At 45.4% G+C, this 14,118-nt stretch overlaps 1 protein-coding gene across 1 annotated transcript in view; it reads right to left on the bottom strand.

The window, feature by feature from the left end:
* Positions 1 to 139: 139 nt before the first annotated feature.
* The window catches only part of SRI (sorcin), a 15,678-nt gene continuing 1,699 nt past the window's right edge, over positions 140 to 14,118 (bottom strand). Inside the window, exons 2-8 of the mRNA XM_018554814.1 lie at positions 6,953 to 7,024; positions 6,244 to 6,313; positions 5,726 to 5,769; positions 2,428 to 2,575; positions 1,989 to 2,102; positions 1,848 to 1,906; positions 140 to 293 (exon numbers count right to left, since the gene is read on the bottom strand). Coding sequence (XP_018410316.1) covers positions 267 to 293; positions 1,848 to 1,906; positions 1,989 to 2,102; positions 2,428 to 2,575; positions 5,726 to 5,769; positions 6,244 to 6,313; positions 6,953 to 7,024 — 534 coding nt within the window. The 3' untranslated portion in view covers positions 140 to 266. The remainder of the gene's footprint in view (positions 294 to 1,847; positions 1,907 to 1,988; positions 2,103 to 2,427; positions 2,576 to 5,725; positions 5,770 to 6,243; positions 6,314 to 6,952; positions 7,025 to 14,118) is intronic.

The raw sequence follows: 14,118 nt of genomic DNA, 5'->3' as shown, positions 1-14,118 counted from the left end.
CCATTATTCAAGTAAATGTTCTCATTCATGGAGCCAGCGCCCCTTGTAATTTTCTGATGGTTTGGTTTAATGGACTTTATTCCAATCTCTCACATTATAACTTTCTCCCAATAAAAGAAAAAGCCGCGCCTCTGCCCACAATTCATTTATTTAAAAAAATAAAAATGACTAATTGCACGCAAGCGGTTACAATTACAAGCGCTGCTGGGAATGAACGGCGAGTCGGTGCTGGGAATGTTGCATTTCTTCTGGGCTTTGGGTCTCCCTCAGATGCTCATAACGGATTGTATGAACTAGGGAGAAAGAGAAACAAGTCAGTGAAAAGGTTTCTGCGGACCGATCCATTCCCCTGCAGCCCACAGACATAAAGCTACATAGAACTAACGTTCCGTGCCGGCCTCATAGACCACCAATCTGTGCTACTACAGATACACCGTGAGCACCCAGCCCAATGCAAGACTCTTCTCTCTGCTCAATGGAGGTTTCATTCAATCATTGCGGTCTTCAGGAGGTTAACAAAAATATTTAAAGGCTAAGTGCGCCTTCCTGACCATGTTTCATGTTATTCTGGGTGAAAGATGGCCAGATTGGCCCGCACACTTCCAGCGGCTGATCTCCCCTCCAATCACTGAAAGCGGAGCTGATGTGTATTACATTACTTTCAGTGTGTCATTTCTCCGGCTGTTGTAGCTGGAGAAGAAGCTAGTGAACCAGATCTCTGCTTCACCAGCTTCTTTGGGGGTCCCCAGGTGACATTAGGAGCCTAATAGACCTCTGATGTCTCCATAAATAGGACCTGTCACTGTATATGTCCTATCACATGGGGGACTTGTTAGCCCCCTATGTGAGAGCAATAAATGTAAGTGTTTAGAAACTTTTTTTTTCTTTTTATGCAACATTCAAATTTTATTTTTTTAAAGTCCCCCGCCTACCTGTGAAGACGATTGCGTCACATGTTACATATCCCTGTGATCGTGAGTGCGAGCAATATTTTTAGGACCATCAATCACTGTTAACACTAAATTGATGAGCGGTAAAAGCGTCGCCTATGGGCAATTTTGGGTATGGAAGTTTTTTTTGCGATTTCGCAGGTGCACGCAATTTTAAGGCGTGACATGTTGGTGTCTATTTACCCGACGTGCAGAAGAATCCTACCGCACTCCTTACTGGTATGTCCCTTGCGGTGGGTGCTGCAGTGATTACTATTTGGATCTGAAGCAGCGCCATCCGCAAAGTATGTCACCAGCACACCGTCACGCAGTGATCATTTTATTGATGCACACACATCTTGTCACATTGCAATGTTTCGGGGCCACTCAGGGTCCCATCATCAGACATGACAAAATTATGAAGGCACCCCGAGTGGCCCCGAAACGTTGCAATGTAACAAGATGGGTGTGTGTGTGTGTGTGTGTGCGCGCGCGCGCATCAATAAAATGATCACTGCTTGAAGATTGAACCATGGTGTGCTGGTGACATACTTTACCATTTACCCGGCAAAAGGTGTCGAATTGAAAGCTTTCCCAGCTGTTCCAGGGCAGATCGGTTCTCCTGCACATGCCATCTGCGGTGCCAATCTGCCCTGGAACAGCTGGAAAAGCTTTCAATTAGACACCTTTTGCCGGTCACATATTTTAACCCCGGAAAAAATGGGCGTGATTACATTAGGATTACGGTCACACATTACATTACGGTCACACATTCTAACGCAGCCACAAACTTTGATAGAACAAGGGGGGTTGAACACCCCAGACTTCAAGTGTTAACACGTCCCCTCCATTGTACACACAGGGGGAGTGGCCAGAATTGGTCCATGTCTTTGTTTTTTCCCCGCATGTAGTACTCACATCATCATACATGAAATTCACCATTCCCTGCTGTGACGCGTCTCTCCTTCTGAAGGTTTCTGCAAGCAACACAAACATAGGTCAGTAATACAATAGTCTGCCTGTAGAGTTCCCCTTTAATCCCACAGGCTGGCGACATACCCGTCAGGGCTCGCAGCTTCACACAACAAGTGATGTAGTCATCGAACCCAATTCTGCCGTGATTGCTGTACCTCCTGGTGATGATGTTCAGAGCTTGTGGGCTCAATCTAAAGCCTGGAAGAAAAAAAAAAAGCTTAACTTCCATTTGTCTGTACTGATCTACAGTCATTACAGTGGGAGGGACCCAGCAGACTCCACCCACTACAGGCTGCCTGCAGAAAAATACAGGAGGGGCGGAGACTAGACCAACCACTCTGCACAAGAACAGCGAGCAGCAGTGAGCGGTCACAGGAAGCTCCAAGTGTCACACTGAATGACTGCACAGATCTGGAAGATATACACAAAGCTCACCCAGATCGAAGGAAGAACACACATGACTCCTATACGAGGACAATATTTGCTTAGCCCAGATGCAGCTTGAAGTTCTCTTTGTACCTACCCATAGATCCCAGAGACCTGTGGAGCTCCATCCCATCTATTGTTCCGCTCCGGTTTGCGTCCATGACCATGAAGTTCTGTCTCCAGCCATTCAATACCATCCCCAGTTCTTTAAACTCATTGAAGCCCATCTTGCCCGACATGTCCCTCTATATAATGAATCATTAAGGAAGAACACAGAAAAGTCCCGGAGCGCGGCATTAATCACACCGACTTCAACACCAAAACCAAGGGTTGGCAAGTACCGGACTGCAACTGTGGCGAGACTACAAATCCCGTCTGGTCTCTGCGAGTCATGTCTACCCCCTGTTCTGGAAGTCATGCCTCTGGCACTCAGAGTCTTGCAATGCACCATGGGACTTGTAGTTCTACAACAGCTGAAGTGCTGAGGTTGCCTGCCACTGACCTACACAGTGCAGATTGCAGTTGTGATAGCAAGGAGCAGAAAAAAAAACAAATAACAAAAGGTGGGGTGGGGTGGGGGTGGGCGGGGGAGTACAATCTGTATTGGGCAAATATGTGCAATCCTCCTCTGGCAGTATTGTGATCCAGGCCACCCCTGGCAGGCAGCACGGGAAGGTCGGTAACCTGATTTTATAAAAAGATTTTTTAAAGGAAATCCGTCATAAAAGAAGGCACTCTTCCTGAAAAACGCTACTTTACTGGCTGCTACACGGACCCTTTAAAGTTTAAACTTTAATACTTTGAGCCACTGACTTTAAACAAGCACACACATAATGGCTTTTGGCTTTGCTCCTTTGCAGGTTGGATATTGAAAGTACTGACAAAGTGGCATAACAGCCAAGCACCTGGCATGTTCCAACAATGAAAGCCCCTGGATTCCTCTAATGACGGGTTTACTTTCAGCAATCAAGACTGGTATCTGGCCCAGCTCAACCTGTGACTGGCCAGCATAGAAGCATCTCCAATTGTGAGGTATCTCTGGGCTCTTACTTCCTTTTAGCAAGCATCCAGTTTTAGACCAACAGCACTATGCAGTGCAATAGAAGCCGAATTACAGCACCACCCACCACTCTAGAACAGGGGTAGCCAAACGCCGACCCTCCAGCTGTGGTGGAACTACAAAGCCCATGAGGCGTTGCAGGATTCTCACAGCCACGACTCCTGGAGAGAGATGCATCATGGGATTTGTAGTTTCACCACAGCTGGAGGGCCAGAGTTTGGCTACCCCTGCTCTACTACACCACTAGCGAGGCACCCCTGGACTCTACTTCCTGTTAGCGAGCATCCATTATTAAACTAACAGCACTGTGCAGTACGAATTACAGCACCGCTACTCTCTCAAACTCCACTAGTGAGGTATTTGTGAGCTCTTATTTCCTGTTAGCAAGCACCCATTGTTAGACTAGCAGCACTGTGCAGTAGAAGTCGGATTCCAGCACCACCCCTGCTATGTAGAGGTTTACAGGAAGCTAATATAAAGACAGACGGATGTACCGTTTTTTGCACACATGCTGCATTAAAAGAAAGTCACATCCTGGTACAGTTCTGCTTCACACACAGAATTTCAGGAATTTGGCAGAACTGAATAGATTTAAATGGATGGGATACGGCGTGGAATGTTTCCCGGCACACAGCTCACCATTTCACAATACAATAGCCGACTGGCAGTTTTCAGCTTCCTGTTGCCCATAGGGGGGAGCCAATGCATTACATCAGGGGTGGGCAACTCTGGCCCTCCAGCTGTGCTTTCACTACAAATCCCAACATGCCTCTGGGAGTCACGCCTGTAACAGTCAGTCTCGCAATGACTTGTAGTTCCACAACAGTGGGAGGGCTGGAGTTTGCCTGCCCCTGCTTTAGCCTAAAGGGGACACCAATGCATTTCAATGCAACCTCGGCACTTAAACCTACAAATCCCACCATGCCTGGGAGTCATGCCTGTGGATGTCAGAGTCTTGCAATGCCTCATGGGAGTTGTAATTCCACAACAGCTGCAGTGCCAAGGTTGCCCACCCCAGCATTACAGACTGCAGAGGGCAGTAAGTGTGAGGAAAGCAGAAACCCTTCTTTTTAGTTTTGATAAGAGTAGAGAAAAGGTTAACCCAATGAATTGCTTTTTTTTTTTGCTGTGTGTCCCATCTGGGAAATTTCCCTTCACTTCCTGTCCCAAAAGGCACAATAGGAAGAAGGAGGAGATCTCTACAGAATGATGGGAAACCCCCTCTTACATCGTCGTCACCAGAACAGGTTTCCCCATTGCAAGATTTCCTCTTTGTACTGAAGAAACCAGAACAGCGAGGGTGAAGGACTAAGGACAAAGAAGGAAGGAATCAGGCGCCGTTCACACTTGGCGTTCTGTGAATGCATGTTGTGTTCGCTCGTGTTTTTTGCTGCACATCACCCATTGATTTCAATGGGTGCCACACGCATGACAAATGCAGCAAAGAAGCTCATGCAGCAAACTCTGCTGCAAGTGTACCACGTTTTTGACCACATGTATGTGCACGTTTAAGGCCCCATTCACAATTGAGCGACTTGCGATATTGAGCGACTTGCGATATTGAGCGACTTTTTCCTATTGGGCTGTATGCAATCAGGAGCAAAATCGCTCGAAAGAAGGGTCATGTAGGAGCGACAAGCTACAGCGACGAGCTACAAGTGATATTGAGTGGCGAGATGTGAACAGCTCCATTGAAATGGTTTGGAGAAGCTACATAGAGCGATATCGTGTGGAAATATGAGCGATATCGCTGCAAAAAAAAAAAAAATCGCTTGATAAATCGCTCAGTGTGAATGGGGCCTAACGCGTTTTACCTGTGCGTTTGAGGTGCCATTAACAATGGTACCGCAAGCGAGTCACTTTAAAAAAAAAAAAGAGTTGTAGGAACGTGCGTCAATGTGCGTGTTTGGCGCGTTATTATTATTATACAGGATTTATATATCGCCAACAGTTTGCGCAGCGCTTAACAATATAGGGAAGACATTAACGCGAAGGTGCGAATGGGGGCTAATAGAGAGGGATGAATCTTCCCAGCAAAGGCAGACCGCAATAAAAACATGACAGGGGCTCCCATCCAATCCACATTGTATTCAAAGATAAAAACACCCAAAACATTGTTACATTGTAACTGCCACTGTCAAAACCCGGAAGACCGACTCTACAGCATGAGGGCATCTGGAGTGCAGTACTTGGATCGGGTATAGGTGACCGATCTTGTAATAGGGCAGAGCAGCTGGAGGTGACATATAGACGACATGACCTGTTTCCCAGATCAGGGAAATGAAGTCTAACATAACAGAGGAAGAACTGCAATTGTAGATAAGAAGAAGGATACGTCCAACATGGAGATCATCACTCTGCAGGTTTCCAGGTTAAAGGCTGTAAAGACAAAGCAAAATAATCAGGTTCATAGCATGAACAAGGGCAGGTATATGACCGGGAATTCAGGCCCCCTCCAGTGCAGTTTGGTGAGGAGAGTCCCTTTAAGTCAGAGGTGGGCAAACGCTGGCCCTCCCTCCTGTGGTGTAACTGCGAGAAGCTCATAGTGTGCAGTGAAATCAGCTGGAACCTGTAAGGTGCTGTAATACATACAAGTCAGCTTTGGTTCAAACAGATCTCATATAGTAAATTTGTAGCCAATATCTACATTGTGCTTCCTGATCACAAATAAATATCTGAACCATGGCTACATAAACCTAATAAAGTGATTATTTCATTGAGGACCTCCCCGCTGCCCCAGCCCCCCTTCCTGTGCGGAGTAAGGGACCTCCCCGCTGCCCCAGCCCCCCTTCCTGTGCGGTTCCCTCTCTGCCTCCCCCCTGTGCAGAGAAAGGCCTTGCTCCAGCTGCTTACGTTTGTATGATCCAGACATGCCAGATTGTGAGAGACATCTCTGCAGCTCTTCAGCATCTATCTGTCCATCCTGCAAGAGAAGAGCCCTGGTCACAGCAGGTGTGGTGACTGCATTAGTTTTCATTCTTTTCTAACTGCTGATCCTGCCAGTAACACTTCCTGTCCTAGGGTGACAACAGTCACTAGCTGCACTGTATCTATGGAGGAGCAGAGATTGTCACTCTAGGACAGGAAGTGTGTTAGGTCCACAGAGCACAGGACAGCACTGGGTTTCTAACAGAATTAACAGGGGTTTTTTTTTTTATTAACACTAATAAAACAAATAACGAAAATGTCTTTAATGATATATTTAACAGGCCAAAGTGGAGCAAATGAGAGGAATTCATGGCCAAGAGTTATGTACACTTTAAGGAATTTTTTTATATAGTTACTTGCAGGCTTTTCAGCAAAAGTGGATTTGAAAAACAACTGATGGCTATGTTTATGCTTAAAAGAGAACTATGAGGCTATCTTATATACCTTGTCAAAATATGGTCAAAAATTCTGCCAAAATAGATCTATAGATAGATATATAGATAGATAGATAGATATATAACACAAGCCCTTCAGGCCGAGCCATCTGACAGAAATGACTATTCTACTTTCCGGATGGAAGGATATGTTTCCTCGGATAGGTCACATTCCTGGGGTGATGGAATATTAAACTCACCTGGCCTGCTATTTGTAGGAAGTAGCCATACATAGGATCTTGTTGTGGGTATCCACCGGGTGCCGGTACAAACTGTGTAAAAAGAAAAATATGAATTACGTGTCTGGCTCAGAATCACACACATTCCACATTTTCAAGATATGGTCTGAAGATGTTGTTCATTTTCTCATACTGATCCACCATGGTAGAGTCAAACCGTATGAACTTTTAATAATCTGGAACTTGTGTAATCCCCCCCATCCTCATGGAGACCCCTCAGGTGGCCATATTTATTTTCCCTGCACTGATCCCGTGTGCAGCCCTGGGGAAAGTCATGGGACATACAGATATATTTACCCCCTGTCCTCCTTTTATGTAGTGGTGCCGAAGAGGCCAATTGCCAGACTGAAGCAGTGTCCCATGGGGATATTGAAGAAGTTGAAAAGAAAGCCGACGATCAAGGAAGGAAGGAAGGAAGGAAGGAAGGAAGGAAGTAAGGAAGGCACAGAATAACAGGAAGAGAAGAAGAAAGAGAAAGGATAAAAAGGAAGGGAAGAAAGGAAGGGAAGAAGCAAGGTAGAAAAGAAAGGAAGGGAGGGGGGTGAAGAAGAAAAGGGAAGGATAAAAAGGGAGGAAGAAAGGTAGGGAAGAAGGGAGAAAGAAAAGGAAGAGAGGAAGGTAGGAAGAAAGGGAGGGGAAAAAAAAAAAAACAACACAGAAGGAGAGGAAAGCTGGCTCACAGGTCCCTCCTGTGGCTAGTCACAGGGTCTGCTCTGCCATGGCAGGGAGGGAACTCAATGTTTAGGCAGAGTTGCTCATTGGCTGCCTCATTCTAAATATTTCCCAGGAGTCTTTGGCAGAGATCACATGACCATTACTACTTGACCATCATTCATCCTACTGCTACAATTTTTATATTAAAAATGGAAGAAAAAAAAAAAAAAAAAAAAAAACCACACACAGACACAGACTGTGACGTATAGTCAGAGCTGTAAACTCACACGATCTCATTCCAGGAGTCTTCAATAAAACCTCAAGTGAGAGGAATAGAGACCCGGCCACTGCTCACCTCTATCGGCAAAATTCTAACTGCCTGGCTATCTCTGGCTTCAGTACTCCCCAAGGCACTGACCCCAGGACATGATAACTATTGAATAATAATGCAAAGCTCCTGATCTGAACACTTGTTCCAGGTCACGTCAGAAAGTATTTAGGTCCATAAGTCAGCATAGCAGCCAGGCAACTATCATTTATAGAAGAGGTCCTCAATGGCAGCCTCCGAGTTTCTCTAACTACAGGTTCCCTTTCAAGTAATACAAGATGATGCAATCAACACCCACCTCTGAACTATCAGTTATGGGTAGACTGATTACTTAGATTGGCCATTGAGGGCTTGGATTCCAGCTGAATTAGATGAAATGTGTGCATTGGGTGGCCATGTCCGCACCACTCATCCCATCAGCCATTGTTCAGGTATGTAGGCGGTCATCTACAATAGCCGGCAGGTGGGGATTCCTCCATCTACACCGTTTAGCATGGCTGCAGGAATCAATAGATTTTTTTTCTCATTTAACCCGTGGGCTGAATGAGAGAAAATGAGCCAGTTCTGTAGAAATACTACAGGATCTGCAAGGTGGATGGGAGCGGCACCACCTAGTACTGCTGAACAATGACGGCAATGGGTGGATATAGAGTTTCACTGGCAGGTCGGCTACAAATGCATCCAGGAAATATCACTCTCATACCATGAAGTGTTCTCCTCCCCAGCACGGTATTCAGAGTTTTGTTCAGCTAGAACAAAAAAAAACTAAATCCCCTTTAACACCCCCAGCATGACCCGGAGCTACAAGTCCGCATGCCTTCTATTCTTCCATGTAGCAGAGACATTTATCAGCAATCAAACCACCCCGAGTCATGCAGCGGATCAGTAGGGGTTGAAGAATTTGGTCATCCAGAAGTGTGCATCTGCCCAAACCCAGAAGGAAGCAGTCAGCGCCGGCCCAATCAGCCGTGGGCCCTAGGCATCCCCCGCCCTGCAATTACACTTAAGGAGAACTATGGGGTAAGTGAATTACACTCATCCTCATAGATAGAGCTGGCGTGCGATATTGAAACTGACACCTTGGCTCTATTAATTAGGAAGTGGAGGAACTGGCAAGGGAGGAGGCGGGCACAGCGGGATAGGCAGAGCCCGCTGTCAATCAGCCAGCTGGATCGTGACGGTATTGCTGTGGTCTGTCCCGGTTACGGCGTTCTCAGCATAAAGCGGGAAATCGCCCAATATATACTGAGCTTTGGGTCACGGGAGGTGGTTAGTATATATCCTCCCGTGACCCTAAAGAGAACTATGGGATAAAAAAAAGAAGATTACCTCATGGTAGTAAACATCCCACATAAAAGCATTGCCCTTATATGGTCACAGAACCGTATTTGGTCAATGACACCGACCAAAATCGGGCCATGTGACTTTCAGACTTTCTATTCGAACAGTCGTCTGTTTGTAGGTTGGCTGTATAAATAAAGATTGATGAAGACACTGATCTTCTCTCTGATGTTAATATTTCTTCACCAGATCCCAGCAATTGGTAGAGATCAATGCACTGGCACTGCATTGCTGTCAGATTTCACCAAACATGGGGAGTGAAGGGTATATTTTTAGACATCGGTTGCTATAGTACATACATACATACATAGCCGTCTCCTAGCAATAGGCAGAGTCTCAATAAAAAGTCATCACACACCTTCCATATACCTCACTTTATGGTTTGTGTGACCTTAGAAATATTTGTTTATAGCAACCATGGAGCATTGACCTCAAAGGCAACCTGTGCTCTGCCCGGGCAGGGAAAAGTTTTACTTTAACCACTTCCTGGCCGGAGTCATTTCTCGATATACACACACCTGAATTTTTGGCTAGAAAAACAGCTTCAGACCCCCAAAGCAATTATATATTTTATAAAAGCAGAGTCGCATTTTTTTTTTATTTCGCACGGTATTTGCACAAACGTTTATCAAACCAGTATTTCTAAGATAAAGTACACTAAAATAAAATTTAATGCACAGAAACAGAAAAGAATACCCAATTTTGGGGTAAAACATAAAAGACGGGGTCCCATCGGGTAAATGGATACCAAACACGTCAAGCCTTAAAACTGTGTGCGCCCATGAAACCTCAAAAAAACGACAATACCCAAAATTTCCATAGGCGACGCTTGAAAAGCTTTTACGGCTCATCAGTTTAGGGTTATCAGTGATTGATGGCTCTAGAATTATTGCTCTCACTCAGACGCTCGCGGCGAAATGCAACATGTGGCTCAATGTTTGCGTTTGTAGGTGCGTGTACGTGGGGGCGGGGAACTTTAAAAAAAAAAAAGAAAAAGAAAAAAACACTTTTATAAATTACTTTCATTTTTTTTTAAACACTTTTATTGCCATCACATAGGGGGCTAACGATCCCCCTATGTAATAGCAGATAGGGTATGACAGGTCCCTTTTATGGAGATATCAGGGGCCCGTCAGGCCCTTAATGTCACCTAGGGACCCCAAAGAAGCTGATAAAGCACAGATCTGCTTCACCAGCTTCTTCTCCTGGCTGCAGGAGCCGGAGAATGTGTACAGTGACACTGGAAGAGATGTAATACACATCACTTCCGGGTCCAGTGATTGGAGGAGACATCAGCAGGCTATAAGTGGGACTTTATAGAGATTTGCATAATACCTTCTAAGAACCAGCCCACTGCTTGCACAGGGCTGAGGGCTCCGGAGGCAGGGTGCAGGAATGTCTTCAGGAAGCCATGTACAGCACTCTGCCATCCCCTCCCACCAGCCGTGATCTGCCTGCATCGCATAGAGGAACACAGAAACCCAGCAATGGCATCACGGGGTCAAAAATAAGGTATACAATGACAAGTGAAAGGTTTTATGTGATTATCACGCAAATGGAGGTAGAAAAAGAAGAAACCAGGGATGATCAGATCAAGTGACATTTGCTAGCACTGGAATTGTTTATTACATTCGGGTCTTTCCAAGTTGCTGGGATATCTCTGCAATGGTTTTCATTTCCCCACACAGAGTAGGGAACAGATAGGTCAGAGTCAGGGTTGAGATTTGTACAATACAATGCCAACCAATCTGAGCCCAATACCATATCAGACAGCCATAAACAGTCACCCTACCCAAATGCAAAGTCCAAGCATGACAGATACTCACCCTGTAACTAATCCCTATTATACGTGATGTGTAAACATTGTAAAATATTTACACACAGCACAGACGTCAGTGTTCCCACCTACCATACTGCTCACTTCATAACGTCTTCCAGGGCAGCCATACATCGCCTGATACCGGTCTCATACGAATGCCACATTGAACCATACACTCCCTACCAGGGGCACGACTACAGATCATGGGGCCCCATAGCAAAGTTGTGATGGAACAAAACATGAGCTGTAGATATCATATAAATAATAATAATAATAATAATAATAATAATAATAATAATAATAATAATAATAAATTACCATCACATTATTTTATATTGCGACATAACTGTCAGCACTCCTGCGCACAATTCCTCTATAACCTCAATATGTGCTGGGGTTGCAGAACTACAATCAGTTTTCAGGTGAGGAGACACCCTGGGATTTTTACAGCATATGATAGGCATACAGGGTTAATTTCAGTGCTGGCCGGGATGACCAGAAGCTTTCAGGTCTCGTTCACACCTAGGCGTATTGCATATGCGCGTCTGTCGCGCGTTTTTTTAACCGCGATTCGCGGCAAAAAAGTCACGCGACAAACGCGCGTTTCCGAGGGCTACTTGGCTGTATCCCAATGGAAACGCGCAACAAAACGGCCCGTTTTGTAGCGCGTTAGGGACGGGCGGAAATACGCCAAGGTGGGAACGAGACCATTGAATACAATGGGATTTATATTGTTGAGCGTTTTGTAGAGCGTTCATCGAGCGTAGAACGCGCTACAAAACGTTCAGGTGTGAACGAGGGCTAAGGGCAATACATCTTCACTGATGAGACAGCTAAACAAACTCTCCACACTTACACAACCTGCAAAGGGGGATCTGCAACTAGTGACAAGGATTCTAAAGACACTTCCTGAATGCTTGACCACAAAGATTCTAAAGACGCCTCCTGAACGTCCGATGTCTTCATTGGAAAGGTCACTGGGGGTTGAGGGTCAACAACAACCTCTGTAATCCCTAAGTTGACCCTGTATCTAAACCAGTGATAGATATGCGTTGTATTCACATGCACACATATTAAAATGCCTCAACAGTCCTCCTTTTAGGGTCCCCTCCCACCTCCAGGCCCCATAGTACATGTCATAATACACTACTGGCCCCTACTGACAGCATATGCACTTAGAGCCCAAACACTGGTGCAAATAGGCCCTTACCGTTTATGAAAATAATTGTTAGCTGCAGCCCTAGAATTTCATAATCTATTAGTCACCCGATATTTTTTCGATTAATCGATTTGGTTGCATTAAAAAAATAAATAACTCTCTCCACCAACTAATCGATAACGAGAATAGTTGCCAACAAGGAAATGTTGGCTTTTGGAGACATTTCAGCCGGGTCTACTCTTCAAAAGGAGTATAGTCTGATGGCACGGGCAAATATCTACACTCTTCTTAACTAGTTTCGCTTTTATTTGGAACTTGAGACTGGTGACAGGTTCACTTTAAACATCCTCGTTAGCATACTTGATGTGAACGTCTGCAAAGCCCGACATTACTCTAATCCACAGGATGTGACAATGTTATTACTGGACCACAAAAGGGAAGTTGTTACTTCATCAACCAAGTTAGCACTGTTTTGTCAGGTCACCACGAGTGCTAAAAGTATTACTAAAGTCACAAAAAGTGTTTCATTATAAAATGTATTAAATTATGTGATTATGTGAAAAATGTGTGGGTTTAAAAACAAACATATACATACATGAAAACATTCTACAATACGTCGCCTAAAGACACGACTGAAGAACGTTCCTTTTTTGCCCACACATCCGCACAGATCGAAAGTTCAGATATTCGCAGAGTGAAGGGTCCTGCAGATATTTTGTAATACTTTAGATTATTTATAAACTAACATATCGTTACATTGTAAACAGGACAATGTATTCATCTTTTGGCCTCATTCACACTGAGCGCACCGATCCCGGGAGGGACAGGTGCTGCGTGTAGCGGCCCGTTTTTTCCTACAGGAGGACGCGGCTGTACGCGCAGGTTCGGGTGTCCTCGCTTGTATGGATCCTGTTTGCGTCTAAGTGGGGACACCCGGACCTGCATGCATGTGCAGTTCGGGTGTCCGTATGACACCGTACAGCCATAGGGAAGAACAGGCTGCTGCGTGCACTCACACGCAGCACCTGTCCCTCCCGGGATCGGCTGTTTACGGGCGTGCACGCCACATGGACAAGTACATCCTACGTGAATGAGGCCTAAGGGTAGGATCACACCTGGGCGTTTTTCAGCGCTGAAAAAACGCTCAGCAAGTGAAATCCCATAATTCCCTATGGGCATGGTTCCCACCTGGGCGTACTTCAGCACGTCGAAACGTGCTGAAAAACGCCCTACGCCCAAACAAGTACATGAGCTTCTTTTGGGGCGTTTTTCCACGCGTATCCATTAGGATACAGCCGGACCGCTCTCGTAAATGCGCGTTTGACGCGCGTTGTGGACTGCAAATCGTGTAAAAAAAAACGCGTATTATGAACGCCCAGGTGTGAACCCAGTCTAAATGTCAGCTTTAAAAAAGGAAAAACATGAATAATGACCTAAAATGTTCCAAATGTAATGCTGACAAAGACAGAATATTCTTCTGAAGCCAATCAATGCACCAAATCACTTCAGGGACAAACCTCCAAGAACTGTCCCTGGAAATCTGAGGCGATCGCCGGTGGGGTCGCCTAGCAGTCAGGAAGAATGGATTATTGATCGGATTAGCTTTTATCTCAATGGAATTGGGGCTGGATGATCAGTTTCTCACGTGTATGGCCAGCGCAAGACAAATTTATTTCTATGCAAAAGGAAGGAGGAGGATCTTGGGGGAAGAGGAGGTTGGTAGCCGCTGGGCTGCGTATCTCAGGGCAGAATGCGCAGAGGAGATGGCTTCCAGCCTGATTAACCCTTTCCTGACCCACCATTTATTTTTAAAGCCTAGACCCCCC

The sequence above is a fragment of the Nanorana parkeri genome, unplaced genomic scaffold, assembly GCF_000935625.1.
Source record: "Nanorana parkeri isolate BGI_ZX_2015 unplaced genomic scaffold, ASM93562v1 scaffold174, whole genome shotgun sequence".
Lineage (NCBI taxonomy): Eukaryota > Metazoa > Chordata > Amphibia > Anura > Dicroglossidae > Nanorana > Nanorana parkeri.
Note: the sequence above shows the minus strand (reverse complement) of the source record. Positions and strands in the feature narration are given on the sequence as shown.